The following is a 26,663-nucleotide window of genomic DNA, read 5'->3' on the forward strand; positions in this document are numbered from 1 at the left end:
ATACAGCAACACACCATTAACACCCTTCCCCTCCTCCCCTCCCAAGCAAATCTTGTTTAAAACCATCTGTTTACTCCAGCTGAAAGGTTGGTGAGTCCAGGGTGGTAAAAGGCCAGCTGAGATCTTGCTGGGTGCTGATCCCAAGGAAGTTCTGCTTCCCAGCAGTGCAGGATCTATGAATGCGTAGTTCAGGAACGCACCTGTGGCTACGCCTTCTGGAGCTGCAGCTGGTGGCACAACAGATGGTGCTGACAGCGTGGGCATCATGACAATTGTAGCCTGGGACACAGGCTCTACTGGGGGTGGCAGGAGCTTAGCTGGAGGTTCGCTGGCAACAGCGGAGAAGGAAGCAAGAGGTGAGGTGAACTGTGCAGGACCAGCTTCTAAAAGCCGGGAAAGCGTAGGAGCACCTAACAGAAAGTAGAAGGGAAAAAGCACATGAGCAAGAAGCAGCCACCACTCAAGCCCACAAAGACACCACTGGTCTCTTCACTGTCTGGTGGCTTCTTCTGCGAAAAAGACACTGACAGGTACCTACAAATGGTCCCCAAAACCATATGGAGAACCTGCACCCCAAAATGCACAACTCCTTTGTGTGTGCAGTCTGAGACAACCATGCAGACTATGGGACACTGCGTTCAATATAAGGGCTGCAGAGGCTAAGCCACACATGCAGAGAGATGCCCTTCCAAAGGCTCATCCCAATACAATTATAAGAAATCTGAAAAACAGTGCTGAGAGAGCCACATAAGGTGAGCCAAGACAAATGGTCATCACAGGAGCTGGAAGGGAGCAGAGGGGATCTCTCTGCAGGTCTTTCCTGGAGAATTCCTCTTGTATCAAAGGTTGCCACTCATCTTCACTATAACCTCCAGTCTGAATTTACCAAACTGTCTGGACCAAATTAATGGGTCTTGAAGAACAGAAGTGGATGAGGAAAGTGATATTATTCATATGGAATTATATATGAATAAATGGCATAAATGCTCAGTTGCAGACAATGTGATTAAACCACTGGTTAGCACGAGCTGAGAACCTTCACCTTAGGCAGGTTATTCTGAAAAGGCTCAATACAAGGACTCTTGCACTGTCCCTCTCACCCTGCTCTCCGTGCAACTTACTCTGGAGTTCACAGTCCACTGTGGTCTAATCCTCAACAGGCCTCTAAGTTAAAGCAGAGGTAGGATACAAGTTCTCCAGGTTCATAGGGAGCTGCAGTTTGACACATTTCCCCCCCCCCCCAACTCCCTGTCATTTAGCCCTTTCTTTCTACACTGAAATGCCCAGTATTAGCCAGTGTCAAACCCAGAAAACTAGACTTCATGGACTAGGATCAAATCAAGTCCAATTGTTCACTGATTTTAGATCAAGGCACTCTTTCTCCTGCAAGCATAAGGAAGTTCTTAAAAACAGTAGGGATGAGAGGGATGGGAGTACAGAAATAGCAATACAACTCATAAAGCCCCCAAACCAGCCAGGCTAGATGTCCTTCATCTCTCTCCAAAGAGAACTGACATAGACATAGAACAGTCTGAAGGTACATCTGAAGGGAGAAGTGTACAGGGAGAGTCCCAAGTTACCTGAAGCAGCAGGAGATGCAGGGACAGCACCAGGTGCCGACTGCATTTCCCCACTGTGCAGCACTGGGAGGACACCTCCTACCTCCAGCAGGACTCCTGAGCTGTTCAAATGTCCAGAAGCCACTGCCATTTCATTTTCACCAACCTGCCAAAGGAGGACAGAACTGAAAATCCTGGAGATCACCATCACATCAGTGATTCTCTGCCATATATGCACCTCCACAAATATGTCCATTATCTGCAGCATTTCTCCTGCACTTTGTCCAGTCTAGTCCCTGCCTGAGGCCCCCAGGCAAGTGATCAACATGAAAGTCTGAAATTAGCTGTTCTTCTTCAGCTACAATACAGCTGCACTGCCACCCTCCTTTGAAGTTAGGCCAAATACATCATCTGCTCTACCTTAGTTCCTCTGTTCAAGGACCTCACAATCCTCTACAGATACCAGTCTCTCTATCCCCTTAGATGGCATGGAATTATACCTTATTTTGAGTTGAGGGAAAGTGAAGCACCAAAGTGGAAAGTAACTCTATCAATGTCACACAGTAAACCTATGATGGACCTTGAAGCAGATACAAGCCATCTGCTTAAAAGAAAACAGATGGTTTACAAAGAAAACCCAGTCTTCCACAGCCCTTCCTTGCTGTACCCTATGTTACATTGCACCATGCAAACATACAACCCATGAATATTTACTCAAACAAATAGAAAATACCCCAAATCTGACTATTTAAAAAAGGAAGTCAACAGCAATACACCTTTTCCATCACACAAACACTAACACAAGGAACCCATGCCATGGGCAGGCTGATGGCTGTTCTTTTCAGACTGGGGATCTGAACAGGGTCAGCAATGGTCACCCTCATAAGATTTCCAGAGTCACTAACATGAGAAGTGGGCTGTCATCACAGTGATTTTAGTAACTGTCTACAATTAGGAGAAAACTGAAGCACTTCAATGTTAGTCATGAACTCCATTAAAGGACTCCCTACTCCTATCCTAAGATCCATTACAGATACTGAAACTCAACTTTAGGCCAAGATGTAAAAGAACTGTGAGCCCAGCCCAAAGTAGAAATCAAGAACACCTCCACGGAGGCTGACTGGGATGATGCTGACTAACATCCTTCCTCCCCTGGGGAGAAGGATTTCCTCTAGCAAAGCCTGCAACTCCAACTCCTTACAACTGAGGGAGACAGCCAGTCCCATGTGCTGAATGCTGCCTGCAGTCCTGAACTATAGCACTGCTGGGAAAGGGTCCCACTCTGTGGCTCACAGGAATAATTCTATTGCTCACCTATCACTTCTGTTGGGACTCTCACAAAAAACCTGTATGCTTTAAAAAAAGCCTTTGCATATATGAGCAGAGAGCTCCATACCAGCCTGGGGCTTGTGGGCAGGAGACTGCCCTTCTTCAGCAGCTCTGAGAGCAGAGGGGAAGGAGGCGGAGTTGCTTTTTGTCCTAGCATCTTTTTCTGGGGTGAATCATCAGTGACTGGGGTCATGGGGGCATCCAGGGGAGCAGAGCCTGGAGGGGTGTCAGGGATTCCAATGAAGGAGGCAACTGGGGTGCTGGGCAATGTCCCTGGAGTGACCTGAGAAAGAGAAAAACCACACTGTTCAAAGCCACACTCCACCACACGGACTAGCCCCACTTGCTCCTTCCCCCTAGAGCATTGATCCAGCACACCACAGACACCTACTCCATTCACTCACTGCACCTACTCCAGGCATATGCTTTCACCCTTTCCCTGCCCTGTAGTGCCACTTCCCAGGCACACTGAAGACTGCCTGGCCAACCCACTGATGCCCCTAACACAGCCCTTGATCCAGGCACCTGATCATCACAGACATGGAAGAGGGCACGTAGCAGCAGTGTACATCAACCACACTACAGCACTACCACAGCAGAAAGTCTGCAAAACAAGGCAAGGGCATCTCCACAGGCTCCTTCTCCATAATGGATGCAGAGCTCTATGTCCCAGACTGGTCTTTCTCTCTTACTATGAGAAGGATCCTTACCCCTGGACTGGCCTCATCCACAGCAGGCTGAGACAGATCTCCCAGAGCATAGTCTCCCCCTGGGGAGGTTGAGCCTGCAGGGGAGCGAACCATCACACTCGTCAACCGTCGTTGTGGATTCTTAATGGCCTGACGAGCTGGAAGAGAATAGAAAAGAACAGTGAGATTCCATGACGCCAACTTGGACAGTCCCTAAGAGTTAACCTCTGACTTCATCTTAAAGAACCCCAGGAAGACAATCTGTATTGTGGGAATTTCTTGCACCACACCACAGACAGGTTAGTTCACTGAACTGCCCCATGAGCTATAAATTAATTAAATATTCAGAACAAATCTGTCTTCCTTTTCCCTTCAGACAATAGTAAAACTATAGGGAAAACTGAAGGGGTAAAAAGCCTGACACTCACAAAGCTCATTGCTAGTCCTGCTTTCTCTAAGGTATACCTTTTCTACAGAACTTGCTCCTTTCTCAAATGTCTCTGCATTTTGCCTTGCTACAAATGTGGTTCTGGAAAGAAAATACATTCTTTCTCTCCAACTCCAGGGTCAAGGAATTCCTCCCAACAGGTCTTAACAAGATTTAAATATTTCCCAAATGCTCTTATGAATATATGCATCTCTTTCTGGGGAAAAGTGCTTACCCTGATAAGCAGCATCTGTAGCCTTCCTCTTGACTTCTGCCTCCTCCTCCTCCAGTTTTTTCTTTCTGCATACAGAACCAAAGCCTACTGTCACAGAGCATCCCACTTCCCCTTAGTTCCTCTTCTGCAACAAGCTTTCTGAACCCCACCCCATTATCTCCAGATAACAATGAGCTGCCTCTGTGGTCTCAGGCTCAATTCCTCTGAGGAGGAAGGCAGAGTCAGAGGCCAGTCAGAGAACAACACAGTCGGCAGAAAATTTCACTGCCAGCTGATTATCAAAATGGAGGAGGCACGCATGATGCTGCAAGCCACCAGCAAGCTCTGTATTGATACATTTCAAACCATGCTCCACACAACCTGGTGCCCTCCAGGCTAATCTAAGTCCACCCTCAGAGGCCAAAGCATCAGCCCAGCTGCCCCATTTCTCTTAATCCAAAGTATATGGAGCAAGAGACAGCTAACAGTGTCAGAGAACTATAAACTCAGAAGAAAGCGTAACATGGAAATAATTAAATAACTCACATCATAATTTCATTGCATAGCTCCTCCAGTCTGTTATCCATGTGTCCAGCCTGGATCAGCTCTGCATCCCTCTTGAGTTGCCTGTAATAGGGAAATCTTACTTATCACTGAACAATACACCCTAAGTGGCATTTTCATCCCAAGCACCATCCCACTTAGGCAACTTTTCCAAAACAGGGCTCTTGGATGCACCGCAGCTCAACTCCTCTGCCACATACCTGTACTTTTCCTGTGTTTCTTTAATGATTTTCTTCAACTCCTCAACTCGTTCTGCAGTCAGTTTCCTCACAATAACATCTTCCACAGTTTCCACAACTTCTCCCTTCTCACCACGTTTTCTCCTAGAATAAGAGAAAACCAAAACCAGTTCAGACATGAAATACAGAAAACCTCCTTTCATAAGTGGCTGCTGCCTGTCCTTCCTGACACACGCACACAAAAAAATCCACCTCTTCCAATTTGCCTTAAATGATGTTGGACAGCTCAATGTTTAAACAATCTCTTCTGAAACCCCCCCCACCCTAATTCTTCAATGTGTCCAGTGTTAGAGATTTCAGGAATAGATCAAAGATGCAAAACCACTGCATATTCTCAACGTGCAAAAAAATCAATCATTCCGCTTCAGAAAAGTTTCTTTCTACCCATGAAGAAACACCTATTTTTTTGACCCTCCATAAGTCAGTCCTTTTGTCTTTGCAATTCTAGTGCTGAAGATCATTCAGCACTACCACAAACAAATACCACTTTTAAACATCCTGCATTTGATTTAATTTGATGTGAAGTCCCAAAACAAAACTCCTGGAGTTAGGAGTAAGAAACATCTGAGACCATAAAGCTGTAGTGATAGCATTGGTAAGAAAACTGTAAGAAACTACTGCAAAACAGAGACATATTAAAAACCATTTCCTCTTCCCGCTCCTGCTGTCTTTTCTACCTCTATTCTGAGTGATGATTTTATGTGCAAAGCTTCTGATCAGTAAGACTAACATGTAGAGTTTTATTCCAGACAAATAAATGTTTCCTTTTTTCTGCATAAGTCCACAAATGCATGCTGTGACTGACTCAGCTGTGGCAGAGAGGCCCCAGTTTTCCGGCCATGTACTGGAACAACAGCAGGGCCATATGGAAGACACTAACAAGGACACAGTTTTCGAACCACATAATACTGAAATACTTATGAAGAAAAGAGGAGACAAGACAAAGATACAGGAAGCATCTTCTGAGGAACATCTTGGGCTTGTTAATCCTTCCCATCTGCCATATCCTGAATCCTACCCATGCCAGTTGTGACTGCATCTCCTTGTTGCTTTACACTCCTTTTGGGAGGAGCACTACCATGTGCTTTGCTTAAGAACTGACAAGTCTACCCCAAACTGCTGCAGACTGCACTCATGCCAGACTTTATACTTACTTGGGGGTCTCTGTAGTCTCCAAGAGCTCTGAATACTGAGATGCACAGTGCTAAGAGAAAACAAAGAAAGTCAGAGGACACTAAAGAGTCAGCTGCAGCAAACACCTATCAACAAACCCTAAGGGCACATACTACTCCTTCTGCAGTGGTCTAACACTTTATGAAGGCATGTGACAGCGCTCTCCAGAGTCTCCCCCAGGCTATAATTTAGCATAGCGTATTCACTCTCTTACTCTAGCACTGCCCAGGCTGATCTTCAAAACAAAGCTAAAGAACAGATGCTCCCATCTAACAGTTTAGAAATCAAAGCAAGCATGACTAGGGAAGCTGTAGCTGTTAACAACGTTTCTGTCTGTGAATGTGAACCAAAAATGTTTTAGTGGAGAAGACAAATAATTCTATCAAGGCCATCTTCACAGTTTAACAGGAACAGTTAGCAACCTAAACCACCAAACTTCTCCTCCCTTAGCTCTTTATGCAACAAAAATTCCAGGTGCTTGCCCAAACAACAGGATACCAAACATCAAAATACACGGGCATCCACAAATTCCTGGGGCAAGGAATTCCACAGCTTAATTACATGCCTGCTGAAGAACAATCTCTTTAGGTTTGCTTCAAACCTGCCTCCTAGTAGTCTCCTGATAGCCTCTAAATCTTTACTATAAAAAACTTTATTTATTCTTACTGATCCTCAACACGCCACTTCTGACTGTCCAGGCATCTGTCATATTCCTGTAACATCATCTTACATAAGGGATTCTACCTTACTTAGCCATCCCTTACAAGAAAGCTGTTTCATGTCTTTAATCATTCTTGTCTTTTCCTTAACTTTATCTAACTGCACTGTAAGCTCAGATTTCATTTCAGAAATAGGAAAAAGTATTTAACATGATGCAAGCAACATTTTGGGGGTTTTGTGTTTTTGTTTTTAAATAATTTTGCTTTCTTTTTTTTTTAAGCAAGAAATACATTTTTTTGGGCAGCTGTATTAACTATCCCATGCAGAATTCACCTTTTCCAAGATCCAAATGTCAGTACCTTACCTTTTGGGAAAACCAGTCAGGTGGGCGACCTGGCTCTGCAAAAGGTTTGATAGCTCTGCTGACTGAGACCCTACAGGAGAGAAATGGCAAATCACTGTCAACTTACTTTCTTCCCCAGCCAACATGCAGAGAAAACACCCTGACCCGTCTTGACATTCAATGACTGAATAGCCATTATTTATTTATTTATTCATCACTGAATAGCCCTAGTATTTATGAATACAATGAACTTGCTAAGTTGTTACGTTTAGAAATTATTCAAGTACAGCCCTTGGACTCAAGAATATTTGCTTGCTCCACATAAACAACAGTTTCACTCCCTTGCTTTGAAAAGCAAGTTTCTAGCTTCTGATGACACCACTATGTTTCACAAAAACCTTACCCTGGTGAAGCAAAAAGGCAGCAAACCAGAGCTCCATGTTCAAATGCTGTGTACAAAAATCTGTTACAAAATATTCTTCTTGACCACAACTCACTTCTTCCAATTTATGAACACTGAATCACAGAATGGTTTGTGTTGGAAGGGACCTTAAAGCTCCTCCAGCTCCAACGCCCTGCCACTGCAGGGACACCTTCCACTAGACCAAACTGCTCCAAGCCCCATCCAACCTGGTCTTGAACACTGCCAGGGATGGGGCCGCCACAGCTTCTCTGGGCAACCTCTACCAGTATTCATTCTTTGCTCTGTTTAACACACTTCTGTTTTTATGCAGGGGTTATAAAAGAAGCAAAAACACTGTCCAGGTATGCTCCTAATACTTTCACCTTTAATGCCCCCATCTTTGTTTTGAACAGAAAGCACAAGTGTAAGAACTAAGCTGTCAGGCAAAGAACCAGCACAGTGTAAAGCCACGCTAGGGCACCCCACACAATCCCAGGAATGCCATATCCACGCATATACGGCGGCACAGCGGGCCACCGTCCTCACCACCCGCTTACCAGTTCTGGTCTCCGCTCCTCATGACGGACGAGGCCAGGCAGAGCTTCTCGCGGATGGACCAAGGCTCGGTAGGGCCGGCGCTCAGCAGCTTGTGCTCTGGCGGGAAGGGATGGACTTAGCGGCGCAGCCGACCCCAGACGTCCGGCCCGCCCCTCCCGAGCCACAGCCCCACCCCTCCCGGGTCCGTTGGCCCCCTCCTTTCGCACCACCGTTAGCACCGCCCCTCCCGCTCGGTTCCCCTCGGGCCGTTCCGTTGCCCCGTTCCCGCCCCAGCCCCGCCGTCGTCGCTCCACCACCGCATCTCCCGACAGACCCCACACTCACTGCCCGGCCCCGCCGCCATCTTGCTCGCTCCGCCCGAGGTGAGGCAGGGCGGAGCCATACGCAACGACCGACGGGAGCCGCGCAGAAGGTGGAGCGCCCAAGCCCCGCCCCTTCTTGCCGCACGACGGGCTCTGATTGGCGGCCGGGCAGGTGCGGGCTCCCATTGGCGGAGCAGGCTGGCGGCGAGGTTTGAAACCCCAACAGAAGGCACCGAGCGGAGAAGGTGAGCGCGAGGTGTGGGCGCTGGAGCAGCGGGTCTGGGTCTGGGTCTGGGTCTGGGTCTGGGTCTGGGTCTGGGTCTGGGTCTGGGTCTGGGTCTGGGTCTGGGTCTGGGTCTGGGTCTGGGTCTGGGTCTGGGTCTGGGTCTGGGTCTGGGTCTGGGTCTGGGTCTGGGTCTGGGTCTGGGTCTGGGTCTGGGTCTGGGTCTGGGTCTGGGTCTGGGTCTGGGTCTGGGTCTGGGTCTGGGTCTGGGTCTGGGTCTGGGTCTGGGGCTGGGGCTGGGGCTGGGGCTGGGGCTGGGGCTGGGGCTAAGCCCTGTGTAACTCGGAAGAAGCTGTGCCTGTGCGGTGGTCTCTGGGGGTATTGTGGAGTGCAGCCTGCGTGGGGCCGTGTGTGGTCTGTGCGTGTTATGTCTACTGGACGCCATGTGGCGGTCTGAACGTGCGAGAGGTCCGGTCCGTGTGTGCATTTGCAGCGGCATCCTGTGTTGGTGTGTGTGCAAGGATGGTTCCTTTTGGCAGCTCATGCTTGTGGGGGACAGACTGATGTGGCAGCGGTGGCAGACTATGTAGTGGGGTGTACGTGTGGGGACCAGAGTTTGGAGTCATGCTGTAACATCGCCCTGTGCTCACTGTGCCCCTTTTTCTCCAGGAGCTGTGTGGAGGCATCATGGCGCAAGCACTTGCCTCCCCAGGGCTGTTCTCTGATGATGATGCTGCAGCAGCTTCCCCTGTTCTTGAATCCACAACAACAGGGTTTGGGGCTGATGTGCGCAAGGACCTGCTGTCGGAGTTCTCTGCCATCTCTCCAAATCCCGAGGGCTCCCAGCAGGTGAGGTTGGAGCTTTAAAGTCACAAGCAGGGCAGTGTTTTGACTTGTGGCTGCCGTGTGTCTGTACAATGGTGTTGTGCTGCATGGCCAACAGATACTTTTCAGTAGAGGCTAGATGAAATGCTGCTCTGGGGGAGCAGTTCCTGTTATGAGCACTGCACTATGAAGTGCCTCTTCACATGATTCCTCTTAGTGTGGTACTTTGTCCGGCCACTGGTTTTGCTGTCACGTCTTCAAGTTCTTGGTCTAATTCACCAGCTAAAAGAAACACTGGTGTGACTGGAAATGCCTAAGAAAACTTATGGTATTGCTGGGGATTTTGGGATAGAGGAGTGTCCATTAGTTATTGAGCACTAGTTGGGGTAGCTGTGTGTTCCGTGCTGTGGTTCCTGTAGTGTTTTGGTGGAGGCTGTGTACTGCCTCTCTGGCTGCTGTGCTTAACCTGTGCTGATTTTTGCAGCCTGTAGCTGAAGACAGTGATGGAAAATTAAAGGTCTATTTGAGAGTTCGTCCTCTGAAATCTACAGAACTGGAAAAAGGCGAAGACCAGGTAAGACACTGAATGAAGCAGTCTCTGAGCTGGTTGCCTGTGTGCTTGCTGGGAGGTGGACTATCCTTTGCTGCCTATGCTAAGGCCTCTTGTAAACCAATGTGATGATGGGGTTTATGTGTTCTTTAGGGCTGTGTCTGCATTGAGAATCCGGAGACCCTTCTTCTAAAAGCCCCTAAGGACTCCTTCACCATGCGGAGTACAGAACGTGGAGTGGGACAAGCAGCACACAGGTTCTCTTTTACTCAGGTAGTAACTGGGACAATTCACCTGGAAGTCTTCAGAGCTTAAACCATCCTTACAGCTTGAAAGCTGGCTCATTAATGTGCACTGATTCTAATGCACTGCATTAACTGTGTAGGCTTGAACAACCTTCTGTTTGTTTCTGTCACTGTTTCCTTAGTTTTTCTCTTTTTAAGCTGATCCTGACAACTTTTTTGGCAGCAAATACAAAGTTCTTGTTTTGCTCCTGAGACTCCAAACACACTAGAGGCTATAGTGATATCAGATATTACTGCATTAAGCAAGTGAACAGCTTGTTTTAGTGGTCTGGACTGGAATTACTGGTGGGTCTGTTTCTTGTGATGTGGGGCTAGTAAAAGGAACAAAGGTCTACATAATATTACTTGAACAGCTATCAGCAGTCAAAAGATAGGAAAGGTCTACATGAAGCCATTTTTCATGTATTGTTTGCAGATCTTTGGACCAGATGTGGGGCAGAAATTGTTTTTTGATGAGACAATGAAGCAGGTGGTCAAGGATGTACTGAATGGGCAGAACTGGCTGGTTTACACCTATGGCATCACCAATTCAGGGAAGACTCACACTATTCAGGGTAAGGAAAACTAGGTGTTAGGAGCCTGTTGAAGGAGTTGTCTGCTTCTACATGCTAATCCTTAGCTTGCTGCTGTTCTTGCTTCAGGAAGCAACAAAGATGGGGGGATTCTGCCTCGCTCCTTAGCGGTCATCTTCAACAGTGTGGGGGACCGACTATACAAAGGCATGGATCTGAAGCCCTTCCTCTCCAATGAGGTGATCTGGCTGGACAGCAAGCAGGTGCGAATGGAAGAGACCAAGAAACAGACCATGCTGCGGGGAGGTCTGTGGGAGGTAAGCGCTTGGCCTTTAGGTCTAATAATACAAGGGGAAGGATGATGTCATAGCATACATGCTCGTGTTCTTTGTTTCCTTCCAGGAGGAGCTGTTAACACCAATGAAGAGGAGTCACAGTGCTGAATCTCAGCTCCAGGCCACTGCCAGTGGCAGCTTTGACAGTGGAGTGGCTGGCCTCTCTTCATCTAGCCAGCTCACCAACCATTCAGATGTCAGCCAGACAGAAGGTATGTCTGGAAGCCTGTTGGGTACTACCTGCTTCTTATTGGAGGGTAGGGGAAGAAAGAGTGATGGCTGTTTGGATGCTGTGTTATGGGTATAAAGGAGCAAAGGTGCTGTTGTTTTGCCAGTTTTCCCTTTGAAAGATAAGGATGTTACGGCTGAAGAACTTTGTATGTTGACAAGACATACGTACAAAGAATTCACTGCTGCATAATAACCAGCCCTTGTGAAATGTAGTTATTTGACAACACTTCATTCAAGGGGTGTGGTTATTGAGCAGCTGAACGCCATGAGATGGGGATAGCTGGAAAGCAAGGTGCTGAAGTGACATGTTGCACTGAGTGCTTGTGCCCAGACTCTCAAACCTAGGAATGACCAGCTCATCTGGAAGGTACTGGCAGCATGGAGTGATTATTGAGGATTAAAATGTTATTTACGCTGTGAAGAGTTCATGGTTGAAATATCCTATACTTCTGGAGTCAAGAATATGGACATAAAAGGTCCCTACACACAAAGAAGGATGCTCTTTAAGCAGATTTTAGGCTGCCTCCTGCGAACATGCATTAGAGTAGGTCTGAATGAGAAGAGGTATACAGAATAACTTGCATCAGCGGTAGTGTTCCTGCTGAAGAAAAACATCTCACTCTGGCTAAACCTTTCAGGCTGGACTTGTAAAAAGCTGCAGTCATGACTTTTTTTCCTCCTTTTTGTTTTTTTCCTCTAGAGCTGGGCCCTCGCTGGGCTGACCTGGACCGCATTTCACTCACCAACACGGGAGATGTGCAGTTCTCCATCTGGGTCTCCTTCTTTGAGATTTACAATGAGTTAATCTATGACTTGTTAGAACCAGCTTTATCTGGCCAGAGCCGCAAGAGGCAGACACTGCGGCTCTGTGAAGACCAGACTGGCAACCCCTATGTGAAAGGTACATTTACCCAAAGGATATTTATTACTGGCTTCCTAGGGAGACTTGAGGGACTGGGTAGGTGTGTGGCTTAGCAGTGTGATGTGTTGGGGATGCCCTCTATGGCTGCCCATCAGAGGTCTCTGATGTCTGTATTTATAGGAATGTTAAGTTTGCTAATGGCAAGGAAATGCAGTGGTGAAGCTGGGGCTAATAGTCTCCTGACTGCCTTGCCCAATGTGTGCCTCCTTTTCCAGATCTGAACTGGATCAATGTCCGGGATGCTGATGAGGCCTGGAAGCTCCTGAAACTGGGTCGGAAAAACCAGAGTTTTGCCAGCACCCTCATGAACCAGAACTCCAGTCGAAGGTCTGAAGGGGAAGGGAGGTTTAGGCAGAAATACAGTTCTGAAGGGCTTCTCAGAATTCGTTTGAGGAAGGTTGCGTTTCCTTTTTAAAATATCTGCCTGTCTCTCCACAGTCACAGTGTCTTCTCCATTCGGATTCTGCACTTGCAAAGAGGTGGCAGCGAAACTGTTCCAAAAATCAGCGAGTAAGTTTTATGCGCTAGGATTTGAAGGTGTTCTCTGTGGACTCAAATTCCTGCCTTTTGCCATGGATATGGGGTATGGGAAATATCTGGAGGAAGGACTTGTTTAAAGTATGTGGAGTAAATGTTCCCACTCTTCTTGGAACTGACTAAGAATTTTGTGAGGAGTACTGCAGAGTACAACTTGAGGTAGCTCCTAAGCTCTTTGAATGAAGGTAAATGTAACACTGCACCTGCAGCAGGGCTGATCTGAGTGTTACCAATGCCTTTTCCTGGGATGTAGTTGTCTCAGTACCTGGGAAGTGGCTGTCCTGAGGACTGGCAAAGGACCTTCGAAGTTGACACTGCAAGCTCATGCTGGTTTAACCTTTTGTAACCCCTAGAGTAGGCCTTTTTGTCCAGCAGTAGCACTACACACTAAAAGTACTTCCCTTCTGGGGAAGCTGGGAAGGTGAGCAAGGTGTAGGGGATTGCAGGATGTCTGAATTCTACACCTTGATAGAACAGGACAAACCCAGTAGTTCATGTGAACATCCCCTGTGCCCTCTTCAGGTTATCCCTGTGTGACCTTGCGGGGTCAGAGCGCTGCAAAGACCAGAAAAATGGGGACCGAATGAAAGAAGCAAACAACATCAATACCTCTCTCCACACGCTGGGTCGCTGCATTGCTGCCCTCCGCCAGAACCAGCAGTCCAAGTGAGTATCCAAAATTTTAGAGGGAGGATGTAGGGAAGCTGTTATTTTCCATGGGCTCACTCTTGTTTCTCCCCACAGATTGAAGCAGACCATGGTTCCCTTCAGGGACAGCAAGCTAACCCGTGTGTTCCAGGGTTTCTTCACTGGACGTGGGCGCTCTTGCATGATTGTCAACATTAACCAGTGTGCATCTACATATGATGAAACTCTGCATGTAGCCAAGTTCTCGGCCATTGCTAGCCAGGTAAGCAGCACAGACCAGGATCACGGTATGGTCAGGATACATCTTGCTTCTTTGAGAGTGAGCCCTTTTCCATCACAAGATGGGGATGGCTTGCAAATCTTCCCTATGCTTTTCCAGTGGATTATTGCCTTTACAGTACTTCCAGATTCTGCTAAACTGAAAGAGTTGACAGGCTCCAGAAAAGTGCTGTGCTTAAAGGCTGTGCAGCTTCTTTTGTGGATTAGTAATAATGCCCTTTTCCCCTTCAGCTTGTTCAGGTACCACCCACAAAGCTGGAACTTCCATCCATCCAATCAATCATTAAAGAGCACAACAGGCGAACCAGCCAAGGTGCAGAGGCAGTGGCAAAGGATGAAGTGGAATCAGAAGATGACAGTGAGGATGAAGCGGATGTCTCTGTGTATGAGAAGGAGGTGGGCTGTGTTTTTTGTTCTTTTTTTTTTTTTTACAGCCTTCATGGACAGAGGATCAAGAACAGCTTTAAAGGATCTTAAACCTAGGTCACCTTATCCTACAGATATGGGATTACCTAATTTAAGGTTCAATTCTGTTGTGCAGTGTGGGCAATGGGGTCTGTGCCCTTTTTACAGGACTTGCTGCGTGTAGTGGAAGCTGCACGAGAACTGCTGGTGCAAGAGCGGCAGGAGAAGCTGCAACTAGAAATGCGTCTCCGTGAGGAGATCTGCAATGAGATGCTGGAGCACATGCGGCAGAAGGAGCAGTGGTGCAGGTACAGCTTATGTTGATCTCCCTCCCTTTGTTAAGGGTGATCTATGCTACCAAGAACTGCCAGCCCCTGACATGTAGTTGTTTGCTCTTTGTAGCCAACATTTGGATACTCAGAAGGAGCTGCTGGAGGAACTGTATGAGGATAAACTGAATAACCTGAAGGAATCGCTCACTGACTATTACCAGGAGATGATCCAGGTGTGTTTAGGGCAATGAAATGATATCAGGAAAATGGCACGGGGTTGGGAGGGGCTTGGGGTACTTGAATCCATGAAGGTGACTTAAGCAAACAAACATTTTGCTTTTTGTGATATTATTGGATAGCTTGAGCCACAATTCTTGCTTCTTGTCCACTGCTTTATGTAGGTGACTAGGTTTTCTGATTTTCATCCCTTAAGCTGAAAGTTACTCATCTCTAGAGGCTGCAAAAAAAGTGGATTAGGCTCCCAGAAAATGGGTTCACACTTTTCACTGAAAGGGCACTAAGGCTGGGTCCAGTGTGTAAAGTGTCTGATTGTGAAAGTCTCCTGGAAGAAAAGACACTGAAAGTTTCAGGAAAGCTGTGTTAAGATCATCTTGACTATTTGAACAAACTTGCTTTCCAAGGAGCGTGATGAGAAGATCGAGGAGCTCCAAGCTGCTCTGCAGGAAGCAAAACAAAAATTGGACAGCCTGGATACTAAGCAAAAGGACCTGGGACAAGGCTTGCGCCGATCAAAGCGAGTGGCAGCTACCTCATGTGCTCTGCAACACGAGCTGGAAGATACTAAAGCGAAGCTAGAGCAATGTCAAACAGAGTTAAATACTGCAACAGCAGGTAAGGCAGTGATGATGCTACACTGGTCCTTAACTACACCAGAGCAACCCTTATAAAGGGTTAGAGATACATTTTATCAGCAAGCACACTTGATTCAGACATCCTGAAACCACTATTCTGGGTTTCACTGCATTTTCATGTGAAAATGGACTTTAGGGCAGGATCATATCCCAGTTCAAATTCTGAAGTTCCTCTGCATAACTGATAAGGAGCAGCCTGGAACACTTGTGCATGTCTGCGCAAAGCTTTTCTCAGCTTGCCTGTGGCAGCTTATCTCAAGGGGAATCTTCAGAAAAACTGAAAGCTTATGATTGTACTGTTGCTCTTTGCTTTTTGTCTGTTCCTAGAGTTGCGCAAGTACCAGAAATTGCTGGAGCCACCTCCCTCTGCCAGACCCATTACTGTGGATGTAGACAGGAAGCTGGAGGATGGACAGAAGGTAACTCCATGTCTGTTACAGAAAGGAACACTTGCAGGGCAAGGTAGTTGCCAGTTTAAGAGTGTTTGGAGCTGCTGTTTCCAGATTTTTAAGCAAATGGTTGAAAATGTAATGGGTATGAAAACCTTTACTAGAGATGCAGAAGGCTCTGTAATCTGGGATCCCAGTGTATCTCCCTCAAATGGGATCCTTCCTCAGGTGCTGCATGTCTGAATTACCCTGGGGTGGCTTTGCTTGCACAGCAATGTCAAAGCTAGCTCTCATGTTGAACCTTTTTTCCTGTAGAATGTCAGATTGCTGCGTTCAGAATTACAGAAACTTGGGGAATCTCTTCAGTCTGCAGAAAGAGCGTGCTGCCACAGCACAAGTGCAGGGAAACTTCGAGAAGTCCTCTTTACATGTGATGATATTCTGGCTAGACAGGTAACGTTTCTGTTTTATTGTGGCTGTACAGGGGGATTTCCTCTATGTGCTTTGCCATAATCAGCAGAATAACCTAGGTTCTTGAAGCTGCAAATAAAAATGACATGCTCTAGATACATACTATTACACCAAGGGATGTATACTGCTGATTTTTTCCAATGGCTGAGTCAGACTGCACATCTAACTCTCCAGAAAAGACCCAAACTGTTAATGTTCAGCTCACAGCCTACACCTAAAGCAGGAGAATTGAGTTCTCACTTCCTTATCCAATTCACTCTATCACAGTTGCTATGGCAGCATGTTTGCAGAAGGATGGATTCAGCTTTTTCCTATCCTTACTGTTACTATTTTGTTATTGAACTGCCACACTGTTGACAGTAGAAGCTTTCATACATGGCCTTATTCAGCTCACCAGTTAATGAATTTTGGCAAAGGCAGATTTTTATCTTCAGTTCACAGTAACCAGGAAGTTAGACAACATGTCATGTCTACATACATATCTATTGCCTCCCCTTTCTCAGGACCAAACACTGGCAGAACTCCAGAACAACATGATGTTGGTAAAACTAGACCTGCGGAAGAAAGCAGCTTGTATTGCAGAACAGTACCACACTGTACAGAAGCTCCAGGCTCCTCCAACATCTGCCTTAAAGAAACGGTTCTGTGCCAACCGGGAAAACCTACAACCTAATCAACCTCCTGGTAAAAAGCCCTTCCTGCACAACCTCCTGTCACGTTCAGCTCCCCGTCCTGCTGCTGGCAGAGGGTGGCAACTTCGTTCAGTTGCTCTATGACTTTTTATGGAGAAACCCCTGTCCTACTATTACTGGAATAGGTGGCAAATCCAATATAATAGCATGTATTTTTGTGTGCTTGTTTGTTGTTGTAGCTGCTTGAGAGCTTATATAAACATTTTTGGATATGTATGGTTAAACTTTTAATTGATACCAAAGTGGACAAAATGACCTTTTGTATTTTAAACACTACAGCGAAGAAAGTCTTGAAATATAAAATAATGGAGATGTTCGAAGTTTTTTAACAAAAGGACAAGTTGAACTGAGCTCTTATCTTCAACTACGTTGGCACATAGTTCAAAAATAAGGTCACAAGATCCTCCTTGAAAGATACTTTCCCTTCCTTGAATTATAATCCTTTATTAAAGTATACACGTTCTACTTCAGGGCTGTTCTTTCGGATCTTGGCTTCCAATTCTGGCTCCAAGCGTGTTACAGACATAGAACTAAGCAAAAGAAACAGTGAAATAGTTACATATAACAAACACTTGAATGTAAAGTAAGATGGAAGATATATCTGGTTAAGCTTCCTGGAGTGTGAAAAGAGTTTTCAGCTAACTTCTCATGAAGGAATTGTGCTCACAGTGCAGGGGCAAACAAATCCCTGCTTAAAAGGCAGCAGGACAGTCAATAGAGTCAAGAAATGGCTGTTGCTACTGCCATGATGGCTAGGAACCGACTTAGTTGCTTGCAGTTGTTTCTGGCAATACAAACTTACCTTTTTAAAGGTGTTTTTATTAAATATAATGTATTTGCCTATTTAACTCACTGCCTGATTTTGGTCACTTTTATGACTCTTACAAACCTTAAAGTGAATTTAATCTGCCAGGTCATTCAATTAGCTGCAGTATAGTTTCAGGTCCAATCTTGTGAAATGCATAGCCCTGGTTAAAATCAAGAACTGTACCACACTTGCTGTGCTAGTTTGTTAAGTCATCTCCAGGTAGCTTAGTGCTGCTTACCACCATTCTCTACTTTGCCACGTACGGAAGCAGATGATTTCAGACTGCTTTGCTGTACTCCAATAATTGCATCAGATGAGAACTGGGTATTGTTTTCTGGAAGTTAAAAGCTACTTTATTTGCTCAATATTTTAATAGATTTAGCTCAGGCTTGCACTGTTTAGACAACCACTAAAATATGAGGGACAGCTTAATTGAATTTAAACCCTCTTCATATTACATACTGCATATTGTGTGAACTTAATGTTTGCAAGTAACCCATCCAGATTTCAGTCTGATGTCAGCTATATTGCTTCTAAGATAGTTTTCAGTACTGAGCTATTTGTGTATTAATGGAAAATTCTTTCTGGAAAAATATAAATAAATTGCAAATAAGCACATATAGCTAAGTGCTGTTCTGTGTATAGGCCAGTGTTTCCAGCTGAAACTAAGATGGGACTGTTTAATCAAAGTATAACCTTACTGGATGTCAATATATTATTTAGACCACATTAGCCTTTTTTATGAATCATTCTAGTGATTCTTAACTCTGTATTACCAAGCTCAAACATCCTGGCGTGAGAACACATGGTTAAACTATGCACCCAAACCTCTTGTTTGCTGTCCCTATGTACCTGTATCTCGAGCTGCTAAGAGTCTGTAAACAAAGTAAGCCCAATTCTACTGTTATATATTATTGATGTGTAACATAGTTATTTTTCTATATATTCTCATGTTTATCACACTTGTTTTATGGGAATTAACTGTATGCTCTAGGAGGCAATGATGTGTTTGTGTTTTTGCAATACCTTGCATGCAGCTGGGAGTGTAACATTAAGAATGATGTAACAGGAATACATACCTTTTTTGAGGAAACAGTGCACAACACAGGGGTGTGGCAAACACAAGACTAAAGGAGACAAAAATGGGTTTGCAATAGTTAGGGTACTAAATGAAAATTCAGACTCTTTAGACATGGTCTTAAGGCAGAAAGCTCTTTTTTTTTTATACAGTGAGCTTAAAGTTCCACGAAGTAAGTGCTTTGTGACCTTTGTTTCTTGCTGCATTATACCTTATAAAATCTTTTATCTACTATGTAGTACTAAATGCATCAATACCATGCTTACAAATGTGTATAAAATTATCATTTTATGTCCTTCCAGTGTTTCACATTGGTGTCCATGACAACATAAAACATTAAGACAACAGCAGCTGCATCTCTCCATTAATCAAATGTTTCAAGAATTCAACAACCTACAGGATTAGATTCCAGCAAGCTGCTCCATGCCTTTTGCCACTCCCTTTCTTTCTCCCTCCCTCTGCTTTTCTTGTCAGATTCTTCATTATTGGCTTTTTTTTTTTTTTAATAGGGTGTTACCGGTTACATTAACTGCTGTAGCCTTTTTTAATTTATTTAAAGAAAGAGCAAATACTGCTACTCCTGAAAAAAAACCCTTCAACTATCTCTTAAGATAGCAGACACAACCCAAAGAACTCACCAGAATCCAACTAATCCAACTTGAATGGGAGCACTCATCCAAGGATACCTCTGTTGAAAGGAAAGCGCACAAAGTGAGGAGGGTATCTTTTCTCCCCCTCCCTTCCCACCTTCCTGGAATTCTTACATTCTAAGAGACACGACAAAGGCAAAACAAGTATCAGTATATATTAAAGCTGAGCTCCAGTTCGAGAGTTCAATCCCTTTGAAAAGTAACAAGAAAATTCCCAGTGATACCAATGTACACTGATATCCTGAGTAAGTGTCCCTTTGGAACTAGGACAGCTGGTTGACTGTTTTGTCTGCCTCTCTTAGCCCTTTTTTCTGACTTTGATGCATAGGAACTTCTTCCTGTAGCAAGTCTGGTACCCAATTATGCAATCCCAATTATGCAAGAGTTCACCTTTTATTACAGAAAAAAGGGTAGAAGGATTGGGAAAATAAAGCTGAGAAAGCAACACACAACATATGGATGCATTTTTAGCATATTACTCATTACTGCAACTTTTGCAGAACTTGGAACATCTACCAAGAAATAGGACATTTTTCATGTAGGTCCAAACTATTTAGGAATCCATTCCCCCCGTGTTAGAATTTTAGTGGAAGTTAATTACCAATGAAACAAAACCAGACCCATTCAAACGATACTGCTGCAACGGTCTGTTGCTGCAATAAAATCTGTGTCTCTGGTTAGTAGTGCACACACAACTGCACATCAAGGAAGCTGATTTTAAAATAAAACAGCAAATGAGTTAAAATCACGTTACAGTGGATCATGGTCTCAAAAAATGGTTTATTTTCCTGCAAGAAGCATTTCTCAAGATGTAGAAGTTAGAGGGGAAACTGGTGAACAAGAAACAGGCACTACCTGAGAGCAAAAATAGAACAAAGAAATTTAGGAACAAAGCCTGGTGTTAAAGAAGGTCATAGCAGAAGAAGAGGCATGGAAAACAAGCCTGTGAAGAGTAAACTTTCTCCACAGTCTGAGGGAGAAGAAATGATGTAGAAGATTACTTCTTTTTCCTACCCCCCACCCGGAGTCAAGCTATCTGTAATCCAGAAAGGAATGCAGAAGGAACTGTGCAATTCAGCAATAACCTGTAACAATAGATAAGAAATGGAAAAAAGACAGTAATAGCAAAAAGATAAAGAGTGAATGCAGCTGTTCTGGCACTCCATTAAACAAACCTTCATTTGGCTGTCAGCTGAGAGATAAATTCACTCATGCTCTATGTTTTATACACTGGGAGAGTTCATAACAAGAGATGGTGTGACTGACAGTGGAAGAGACGTCGGACCGTGGCACTGGTAAATTGCACGTATTTGGGAACACAAGTCAAACTACTGTGAATGACTTCAGTCTCTCAGGAGGATTAAGGGAAAGGGATGCTATGCATTGCAGTGGGAGCTGAGATACATTAACAGAAGATCCCAAATATAATTTCGTAACTAAAAAGGTTGTTGGAGGGTGTCATGAAAGTAATAGATGGTTTAATACCTCTGTCAGAGTTGGTCACTGATCTGAGAGAGATGTCTGCTAGCACAGGCAATATGAACGACATCTATTTCATGTGCTGGAACATTTTTGCACTTCACTTCATCTGAGTTACAGCCTTTATTTTTCAAGAATGCTACCAGCCTGTGCTCATCAAGAAAGATGGCAAGATAAAACTCCAGGACTGAGAGGTCAATCTTAAGAATTGAGTTGCCCAGGGAACAATGTAAAACAATAAAGCAAAACTCAAATGCAAGCTGTACATCCCTACAAAGAGATAAAACGGAGAAGTACAAGATGGCAGAAGAATTTACTGTGTTAGAGAACTATAACTTAACTCCAGAAGAAGGCAGCTCCTGATGAATTAGAATTTAATTTCCAGATGTCTTTATGGCATCTTCAAGGGTTAGCATGAACAGAGAAAATGGAGAAATGATAATTAAGCAAACAAAAGCCATAAAGAGAATCAGCTTTTTTTCTCACTGCTTCCTTTCACTGTTGGATTTCAAAATCTGTCAGCTTTCCAAGGCTAGCCCTGTTTTCAAAAGAAAAACTGAAATGGCAGTTAAATTAAGAATGTATGGAGGACCCTAAGGCATAAGACATTCATGAATGATCCTTAAAAAAAAACAAACCCAAACTCAACCAAAAAGCTCTCTGTTCTAGTTTTGTAACAGTTTTGAATATGTATTTTAGTTTCAAACTAAGAGACCCCAAGGAGCTTATTTTAGGGATATATGAGGAAATTTGTGTAACAAACTTTGATATTAATACAGTACAGCAGCCATGAGAAACAGTAGCTGAAGCTGTAGGAGCAGTAATATAAACTGAAACTTCAGTGTCAGTTGGAATTTCCAGAAGTTTCTATGGAAAAAATGAATTTATTTTCTTAGGAGAAAGGTTACCTGTAACTAAACTAAATCTACAAACACTGTGCCTCAGAGCAAGGTTGTTTATGGATCTTCCTGCTGTAGCAGATAAAATGACTTGGTTCTGTGCAGAGCTAGTCAAGTGTAATGGGGTAATGAACACAGACGCACAGACATTATTCAGCCCACTCAAGAACTACTACTCTGAATAATCACCTAGAAGGCAGCCAAAGCCACTGCTGAAACCTATAGCAAAAGCACACATATTAAAAAATATTTTTTCAAGTAAAGCAATAATTAGATTCTTTTTGAAGCAGTAAGTATGTGCTTGTGTTCTAAAAACATTTTTGAATCGTTTTCTAGCAGTAACTTTTGGGATTATTGTTAATTTATACTAATGTCACCATCGAAACATTCTCATGAGAAACAATGTTGGAATATGGGGAATGAATAGTGCTGCATAATCTTCATCTTATTTCAAATATCAGAGAATGATAGCCTGCTATCACAGACATAATAACTCCAGAAGCTTTTCTGATTTACTGCAGAACTTCATTTCATTTTCTCCATTATTTCACAAACCATTTGCCTGTTTTCTGGCCTTATGCATTGCTTAATAGGCTTTGGCAAGCATACAAGAATTATTTTCAAGAGTGATGGTGTGCAAAAGCAAAGGCTAAGAATAATGAGTTAGTAAAGCATTGTGTGGTGTTGGAGGACTGCAAATGGGATGGTGCTTACAAAACCTCAAGAGGACATGCAGAAGCTGCTTGTTAAAAATGCAGCTCATTCCTTAATGGTTTTAATACTAATCTCTACCAAGTGTTACACTGACTACCTGCAGAACAGTTTTTCACCTGAACTCACAGTCTTTGAGGCTGAGGGGGTGGAACAGGTGAGCATAAACGGTCATGACGGTACCAAAGACCACTGAGTAGTCACTGAAGAAATCGCTCATTTTTGCTGATCTGAAAAATTCACAACACCCTTATATTGATTATACCACACACGAACTACAGACAGTTGTCTCCAAACCCTGAGGATCACTGTAACTTCTTCACAAATGTCATGGATTTGCCAGTTGAGTTGATGGCATTTGTGATATTTCTCCCATGTCAAATATACATAAAATTTATTTATTTAGTTATTTATTTAAACAAGGGTTAATGTTCTGGGTAATATGTACTCACAAATGTAACACTATCTCAAGCAGCTTAAAGCTACTCTGCAAACATGGTAGGGGTCAAAAGAAATCAGCTATTAAGTATTAGCCGAATCTGTACAAGGCTCTTCATGCTGCAGAGAAATGGTATATTTGGATGCACAGCAGCGTTACTTCCTCCAGGAGATACAAGCAGCACACACACAGTCATTTACTCTGAACTCAAATTCCACATCTCCTGCTTTTACATTCTGAGCAATAGTGTTTTGTGTTAGCAAGGGGAGTGGGAAGAAAAGAACTTTCAGGAAAAATATGGTTTCACATTTGGAATACACTTGTGACTTCTTCCCAGTTTCAAATGGTGCATGTAACTGGGTAATCTAACCGCACAAGAAAAATAAAAGGCAGAAATAATAAGAAATATAATTTAAATATTTTAGAAATGTTTATCTTAGGCAAAAAAAAAAAACAGACAACTGCCCCTGCTTGTCCTGCCAGTCCCCACCCAAACCACTTTTCCAGGGGAGGGTCTGGAGCCTCAGACCACGCTTTCTTTTCCCAACTTGTAACAGGAAGGAGATATTGTTTTGGGCTACTGTTCCCAGCTTGCTGGGTGGGTTTCACAGGCAGAGACTTTGCCTGGAGCTATGCAGTAATTAAATCAGGGATATCTGCTGGTGAAGATGAAACTCCCTTTACTGGTAAAGGATTACAGAGTTCCTCATCTGAACATTATTTCTCTTGTGTTAGACAACCCTGTAACTAATATCATTATTCTTCTTTAGCCTCTCATGCATACACAGTGCACGATGTTGATTTAGTTTATATATTTACTAAGACCAGATGTTTGACATCATACTGTATTAACATAAACAGAATATAAGAAATAAGTAATCTTTGATGAAGCATGCCCGTTCTATGTCTACCTTGCACTTGCTCATCCTGTAAATTTTAAAGGATCATTTTCAAAAGAGGTTTTTACCATCATTGTGGTTTCCAAAGTCAAATTGCTACTATAGCAGCTAAGCAAAACCTCCTTATTGCTATGTTGAGGAAAAAACATCAACATTTTCAATGTTTTTCTAATAAACTCTATTCCAAGTCTCAGAAGAAGGAAGATTCATTTACTAGGAGGAACTCTGCATTTTAAGAACAATTATAAAAATAACAACTTCATATTTTCTTTAATGTCATTTTACACTGTGATGAAAAGAACCAGGCTATCTCTGTCTAAGAAAGGCATACAGAAAGCAACAGCTGTAAAGCACAAGCTCTACTCATACTCTACAAATGGTGTCCTTCCAGAGTGTTTGGGTGGCACATATGAAGACTCAGAAAGTATTTTAAATTCATGACAATATTAGGATAGGAAATACATATACATAGATTATCTAAGACTAACCTTTAAAAAGGCTTTCTTTTCCAATGTATTCATTATGAAAGGAGGAATTGCTGCAAATAAGGAAAAAAAGAAACATCAACCTAGGGGAAAAAGACACTTTAATTTTCTATTAAGATTAATACAGTATTCACAGTCTTCTGTCATTAACTGAGCTTTCATTATTTCACATTGCCAATTCAAGATACTGGATTGGTATTTACAGAGGTAAATTCTCCCATTAAGCAAACCTCCTAATTTCACATATAACTAAACCTGAGCTCAGCAACTTGGCACTGGGCAAAGCACCTACTCTTCACTAAACTAATTCCGCTCCAGTGGAATTTGTTGCCATTCCTTTGCTATTTGTGTCTTTTCTGCAAAAGCACTGCAGGAGCTTTTCTGCTGCCCTTCAGTGCAACACACAGTGGATATTTTCACAGCAAGAAATGTCTGCTTCTCTGTGGAACTTCTTAATGGAAAAGTAAACACTGGCTGCATTACTGTATGATAATGCAACCTCTAAGAAAAATCACTTGTATAGACTTTAATCTCTCTCACATTAGGAACTTACAATCAGGAGCTGCACATTACTGCAGTTATTCTTACCCATGCCAGGAGCAGCCATAAGAATCCTTGATATAACCACCTGGGCAATTGCCTGCTGAGCTGCTTTTGATGAGTCACCCAGTCTGTTTCCATTCTCATCCATGACAGGGATTCCACACTTGATTTCTCTGTTGAATAAGGAATAAAATAAAGCAATGACAGACATGCATTTACCCTCCTTTTCGTCACCTTATCTCTGTTCCCTTAAAACTGTTTTTCTAAGAATTACAGTTTGTATCTTATTTTCCATGTTAACCTGTTTGTGACACTCTTTGGCACAAAAATTTCAAAAGGCAGAGAAAGATCTGGGGGAAAATATGCTCAAAAGCAAACAACTGAATATCTGTAACAGCAATCTGCTGCTTCAGCATTCTGAGGGGAAGAAAAGAGATAATAGATGTGTTATTTCTGTATTTCACAGAACAGAGAGATTCCTTCAAAAAGCAATTCAGAAATGTGGGATTTTCTGGACTGCTCTGGAATTACTCTGTCCTTTCCAGCAGACAAAACAGGGAATACAGGAAGATTAGAACTAAACCAGAAATCTTTGTGAAGGCTCCCCTCTGACATTCTAGGCTGAGGTTTCATTTCAACCACTAAGAACATAATTGAAAGCATAAATGGATGCACAAACCGAACTACATTTCTGTATCTGCATTATTGTCTACTACATCTTATCCACAAGTGCAAGGTTAGCTGTTAAACTCATTCAGGGGAGTGAGAAGCAGACAGAAGGGCAGATATACTGAGATATACTCCCTTTACTCTACTCCTCACCTTTTGTAAAAGATAAATGCTACCATGGATTGAACTTCATTGTAAATGCATACTTTATATATTCCCTTTTCTGCCCATAACCTTGTGTTTATAAGATGGTGCTTTTCATTTGTTCTTCCCCTTTAAAGGGCTGGTAATTGGTTTCTGAGATGTAAGACTGAAGATCTCTATGGATATTTATCTGAAGAGAATAAGGATGTTCTATTTTATGCCCGTCATAATGAATTAATCAAAACAAGCTCATGCATATGGTTTTAGCTAGGTTCTGAAACAAGCTAAAGATATATAATGTGCTTTTTACTTAGTAACTTGCTCCTCTAAAAACTCAGTAACATATAGAATGAGTGATCTTTGTTCTTTTTCAAACCTTTGCCTCATTAGTGGAATATTAATGCAGTTAGCAGCAGCAACAGCAGCAAATGGAACAAACCGTCCTATAAGAGGTGAGACATGCTGCAAAACACAGAGAGAGGGAGGGAAAAGGAAATTAAAAAGAAGAAAATAAATTTATATAATAATTTTATTTCCCAAGGTCATATTAAAATGCTTCATGTGCTAATGACAGACCAGACCTGTTTCCTTTAAATTAAAACGCTGTGAAAACTCATTAGTGGGGCAGAGGTAAAACAACAAACAAGTCATAAATACTTCTCTCAGAGGTACCAGTGGCATGAAAATAGAAAACCCAATCTTAATTCAGTAGTATCACTGCAGAGAAGTGTCAGCTTCTGAGCATGACTGTGAGCAACAGTAAGCAGACCTTAACTTTACTGTCTCTGCTGGCAAGGTCACAGCATCCATACCAGCTGCTTTGCATCTAGAGGCACTGACTATGGAGGCTATTCATCTAGGCAGTGTCTTGTATAATATGAATTACTCTGCTTGGAATAGCTCCTCAAATAACTTTTTAAAGCTATACCAT

General features: G+C 43.4%; 3 protein-coding genes across 12 annotated transcripts in view; 1 reads left to right on the forward strand and 2 right to left on the reverse strand.

Moving 5' to 3' along the window:
* The window catches only part of BRD8 (bromodomain containing 8), a 30,329-nt gene extending 16,673 nt beyond the window's left edge, over positions 1 to 13,656 (reverse strand). Inside the window, exons 1-11 of one of the 4 annotated variants that reach the window (XM_062607659.1) lie at positions 13,510 to 13,656; positions 8,158 to 8,254; positions 7,219 to 7,288; positions 6,176 to 6,225; positions 4,983 to 5,105; positions 4,765 to 4,845; positions 4,240 to 4,304; positions 3,599 to 3,735; positions 2,956 to 3,171; positions 1,581 to 1,725; positions 201 to 410 (exon numbers count right to left, since the gene is read on the reverse strand). In XM_062607659.1, coding sequence (XP_062463643.1) covers positions 201 to 410; positions 1,581 to 1,725; positions 2,956 to 3,171; positions 3,599 to 3,735; positions 4,240 to 4,304; positions 4,765 to 4,845; positions 4,983 to 5,105; positions 6,176 to 6,225; positions 7,219 to 7,288; positions 8,158 to 8,180 — 1,120 coding nt within the window. In that variant the 5' untranslated portion in view covers positions 8,181 to 8,254; positions 13,510 to 13,656. Of the gene's footprint in view, positions 1 to 200; positions 411 to 1,580; positions 1,726 to 2,955; positions 3,172 to 3,598; positions 3,736 to 4,239; positions 4,305 to 4,764; positions 4,846 to 4,982; positions 5,106 to 6,175; positions 6,226 to 7,218; positions 7,289 to 8,157; positions 8,255 to 8,482; positions 8,592 to 13,509 lie in introns of those variants that run through there. The other 3 variants (XM_062607658.1, XM_062607661.1, XM_062607660.1) reach the window with 3 other exon arrangements.
* KIF20A (kinesin family member 20A) lies at positions 9,201 to 17,398 on the forward strand. Its single transcript, XM_062607662.1, has 18 exons — positions 9,201 to 9,532; positions 9,993 to 10,082; positions 10,212 to 10,331; positions 10,779 to 10,917; positions 11,005 to 11,192; positions 11,278 to 11,422; positions 12,142 to 12,342; positions 12,579 to 12,690; positions 12,802 to 12,873; positions 13,423 to 13,566; positions 13,645 to 13,810; positions 14,059 to 14,223; positions 14,401 to 14,540; positions 14,635 to 14,737; positions 15,146 to 15,356; positions 15,704 to 15,795; positions 16,081 to 16,218; positions 16,740 to 17,398. The coding sequence occupies exons 1-18, from the start codon at positions 9,371 to 9,373 to the stop codon at positions 17,010 to 17,012; spliced, it is 2,661 nt and encodes an 886-aa protein (XP_062463646.1). The 5' UTR covers positions 9,201 to 9,370; the 3' UTR covers positions 17,013 to 17,398.
* The window catches only part of SFXN1 (sideroflexin 1), a 44,138-nt gene continuing 33,692 nt past the window's right edge, over positions 16,218 to 26,663 (reverse strand). For 4 of the 7 annotated variants that reach the window (XM_062607666.1, XM_062607668.1, XM_062607665.1 and 1 more), the window contains 6 exons: positions 26,109 to 26,194; positions 24,965 to 25,092; positions 24,380 to 24,429; positions 19,453 to 19,502; positions 18,816 to 18,863; positions 17,336 to 17,458 (listed from right to left, as the gene is read on the reverse strand). In XM_062607666.1, the coding sequence (XP_062463650.1) occupies positions 17,362 to 17,458; positions 18,816 to 18,863; positions 19,453 to 19,502; positions 24,380 to 24,429; positions 24,965 to 25,092; positions 26,109 to 26,194 (459 nt within the window). In that variant the 3' untranslated portion in view covers positions 17,336 to 17,361. Of the gene's footprint in view, positions 16,306 to 17,335; positions 17,459 to 18,815; positions 18,864 to 19,452; positions 19,503 to 22,672; positions 22,784 to 24,379; positions 24,430 to 24,964; positions 25,093 to 26,108; positions 26,195 to 26,663 lie in introns of those variants that run through there. The other 3 variants (XR_009962570.1, XR_009962571.1, XM_062607667.1) reach the window with 3 other exon arrangements.

The sequence above is a fragment of the Pezoporus occidentalis genome, unplaced genomic scaffold (assembly GCF_034315485.1).
Source record: "Pezoporus occidentalis ecotype Australia unplaced genomic scaffold, CSIRO_AGI_Poc_V1 ctg124, whole genome shotgun sequence".
Lineage (NCBI taxonomy): Eukaryota > Metazoa > Chordata > Aves > Psittaciformes > Psittacidae > Pezoporus > Pezoporus occidentalis.

Excerpts from the sequence above, each read along its gene's own strand:
- KIF20A (XM_062607662.1), top strand. The coding sequence starts at position 9,371 with ATGGCGCAAGCACTTGCCTCCCCAGGGCTGTTCTCTGATGATGATGCT. Across the intron at positions 10,332-10,778 it reads ACAGGTTCTCTTTTACTCAG|ATCTTTGGACCAGATGTGGG; the intron begins GTAGTAACTGGG and ends TATTGTTTGCAG. Across the intron at positions 13,567-13,644 it reads CGCCAGAACCAGCAGTCCAA|ATTGAAGCAGACCATGGTTC; the intron begins GTGAGTATCCAA and ends TTCTCCCCACAG.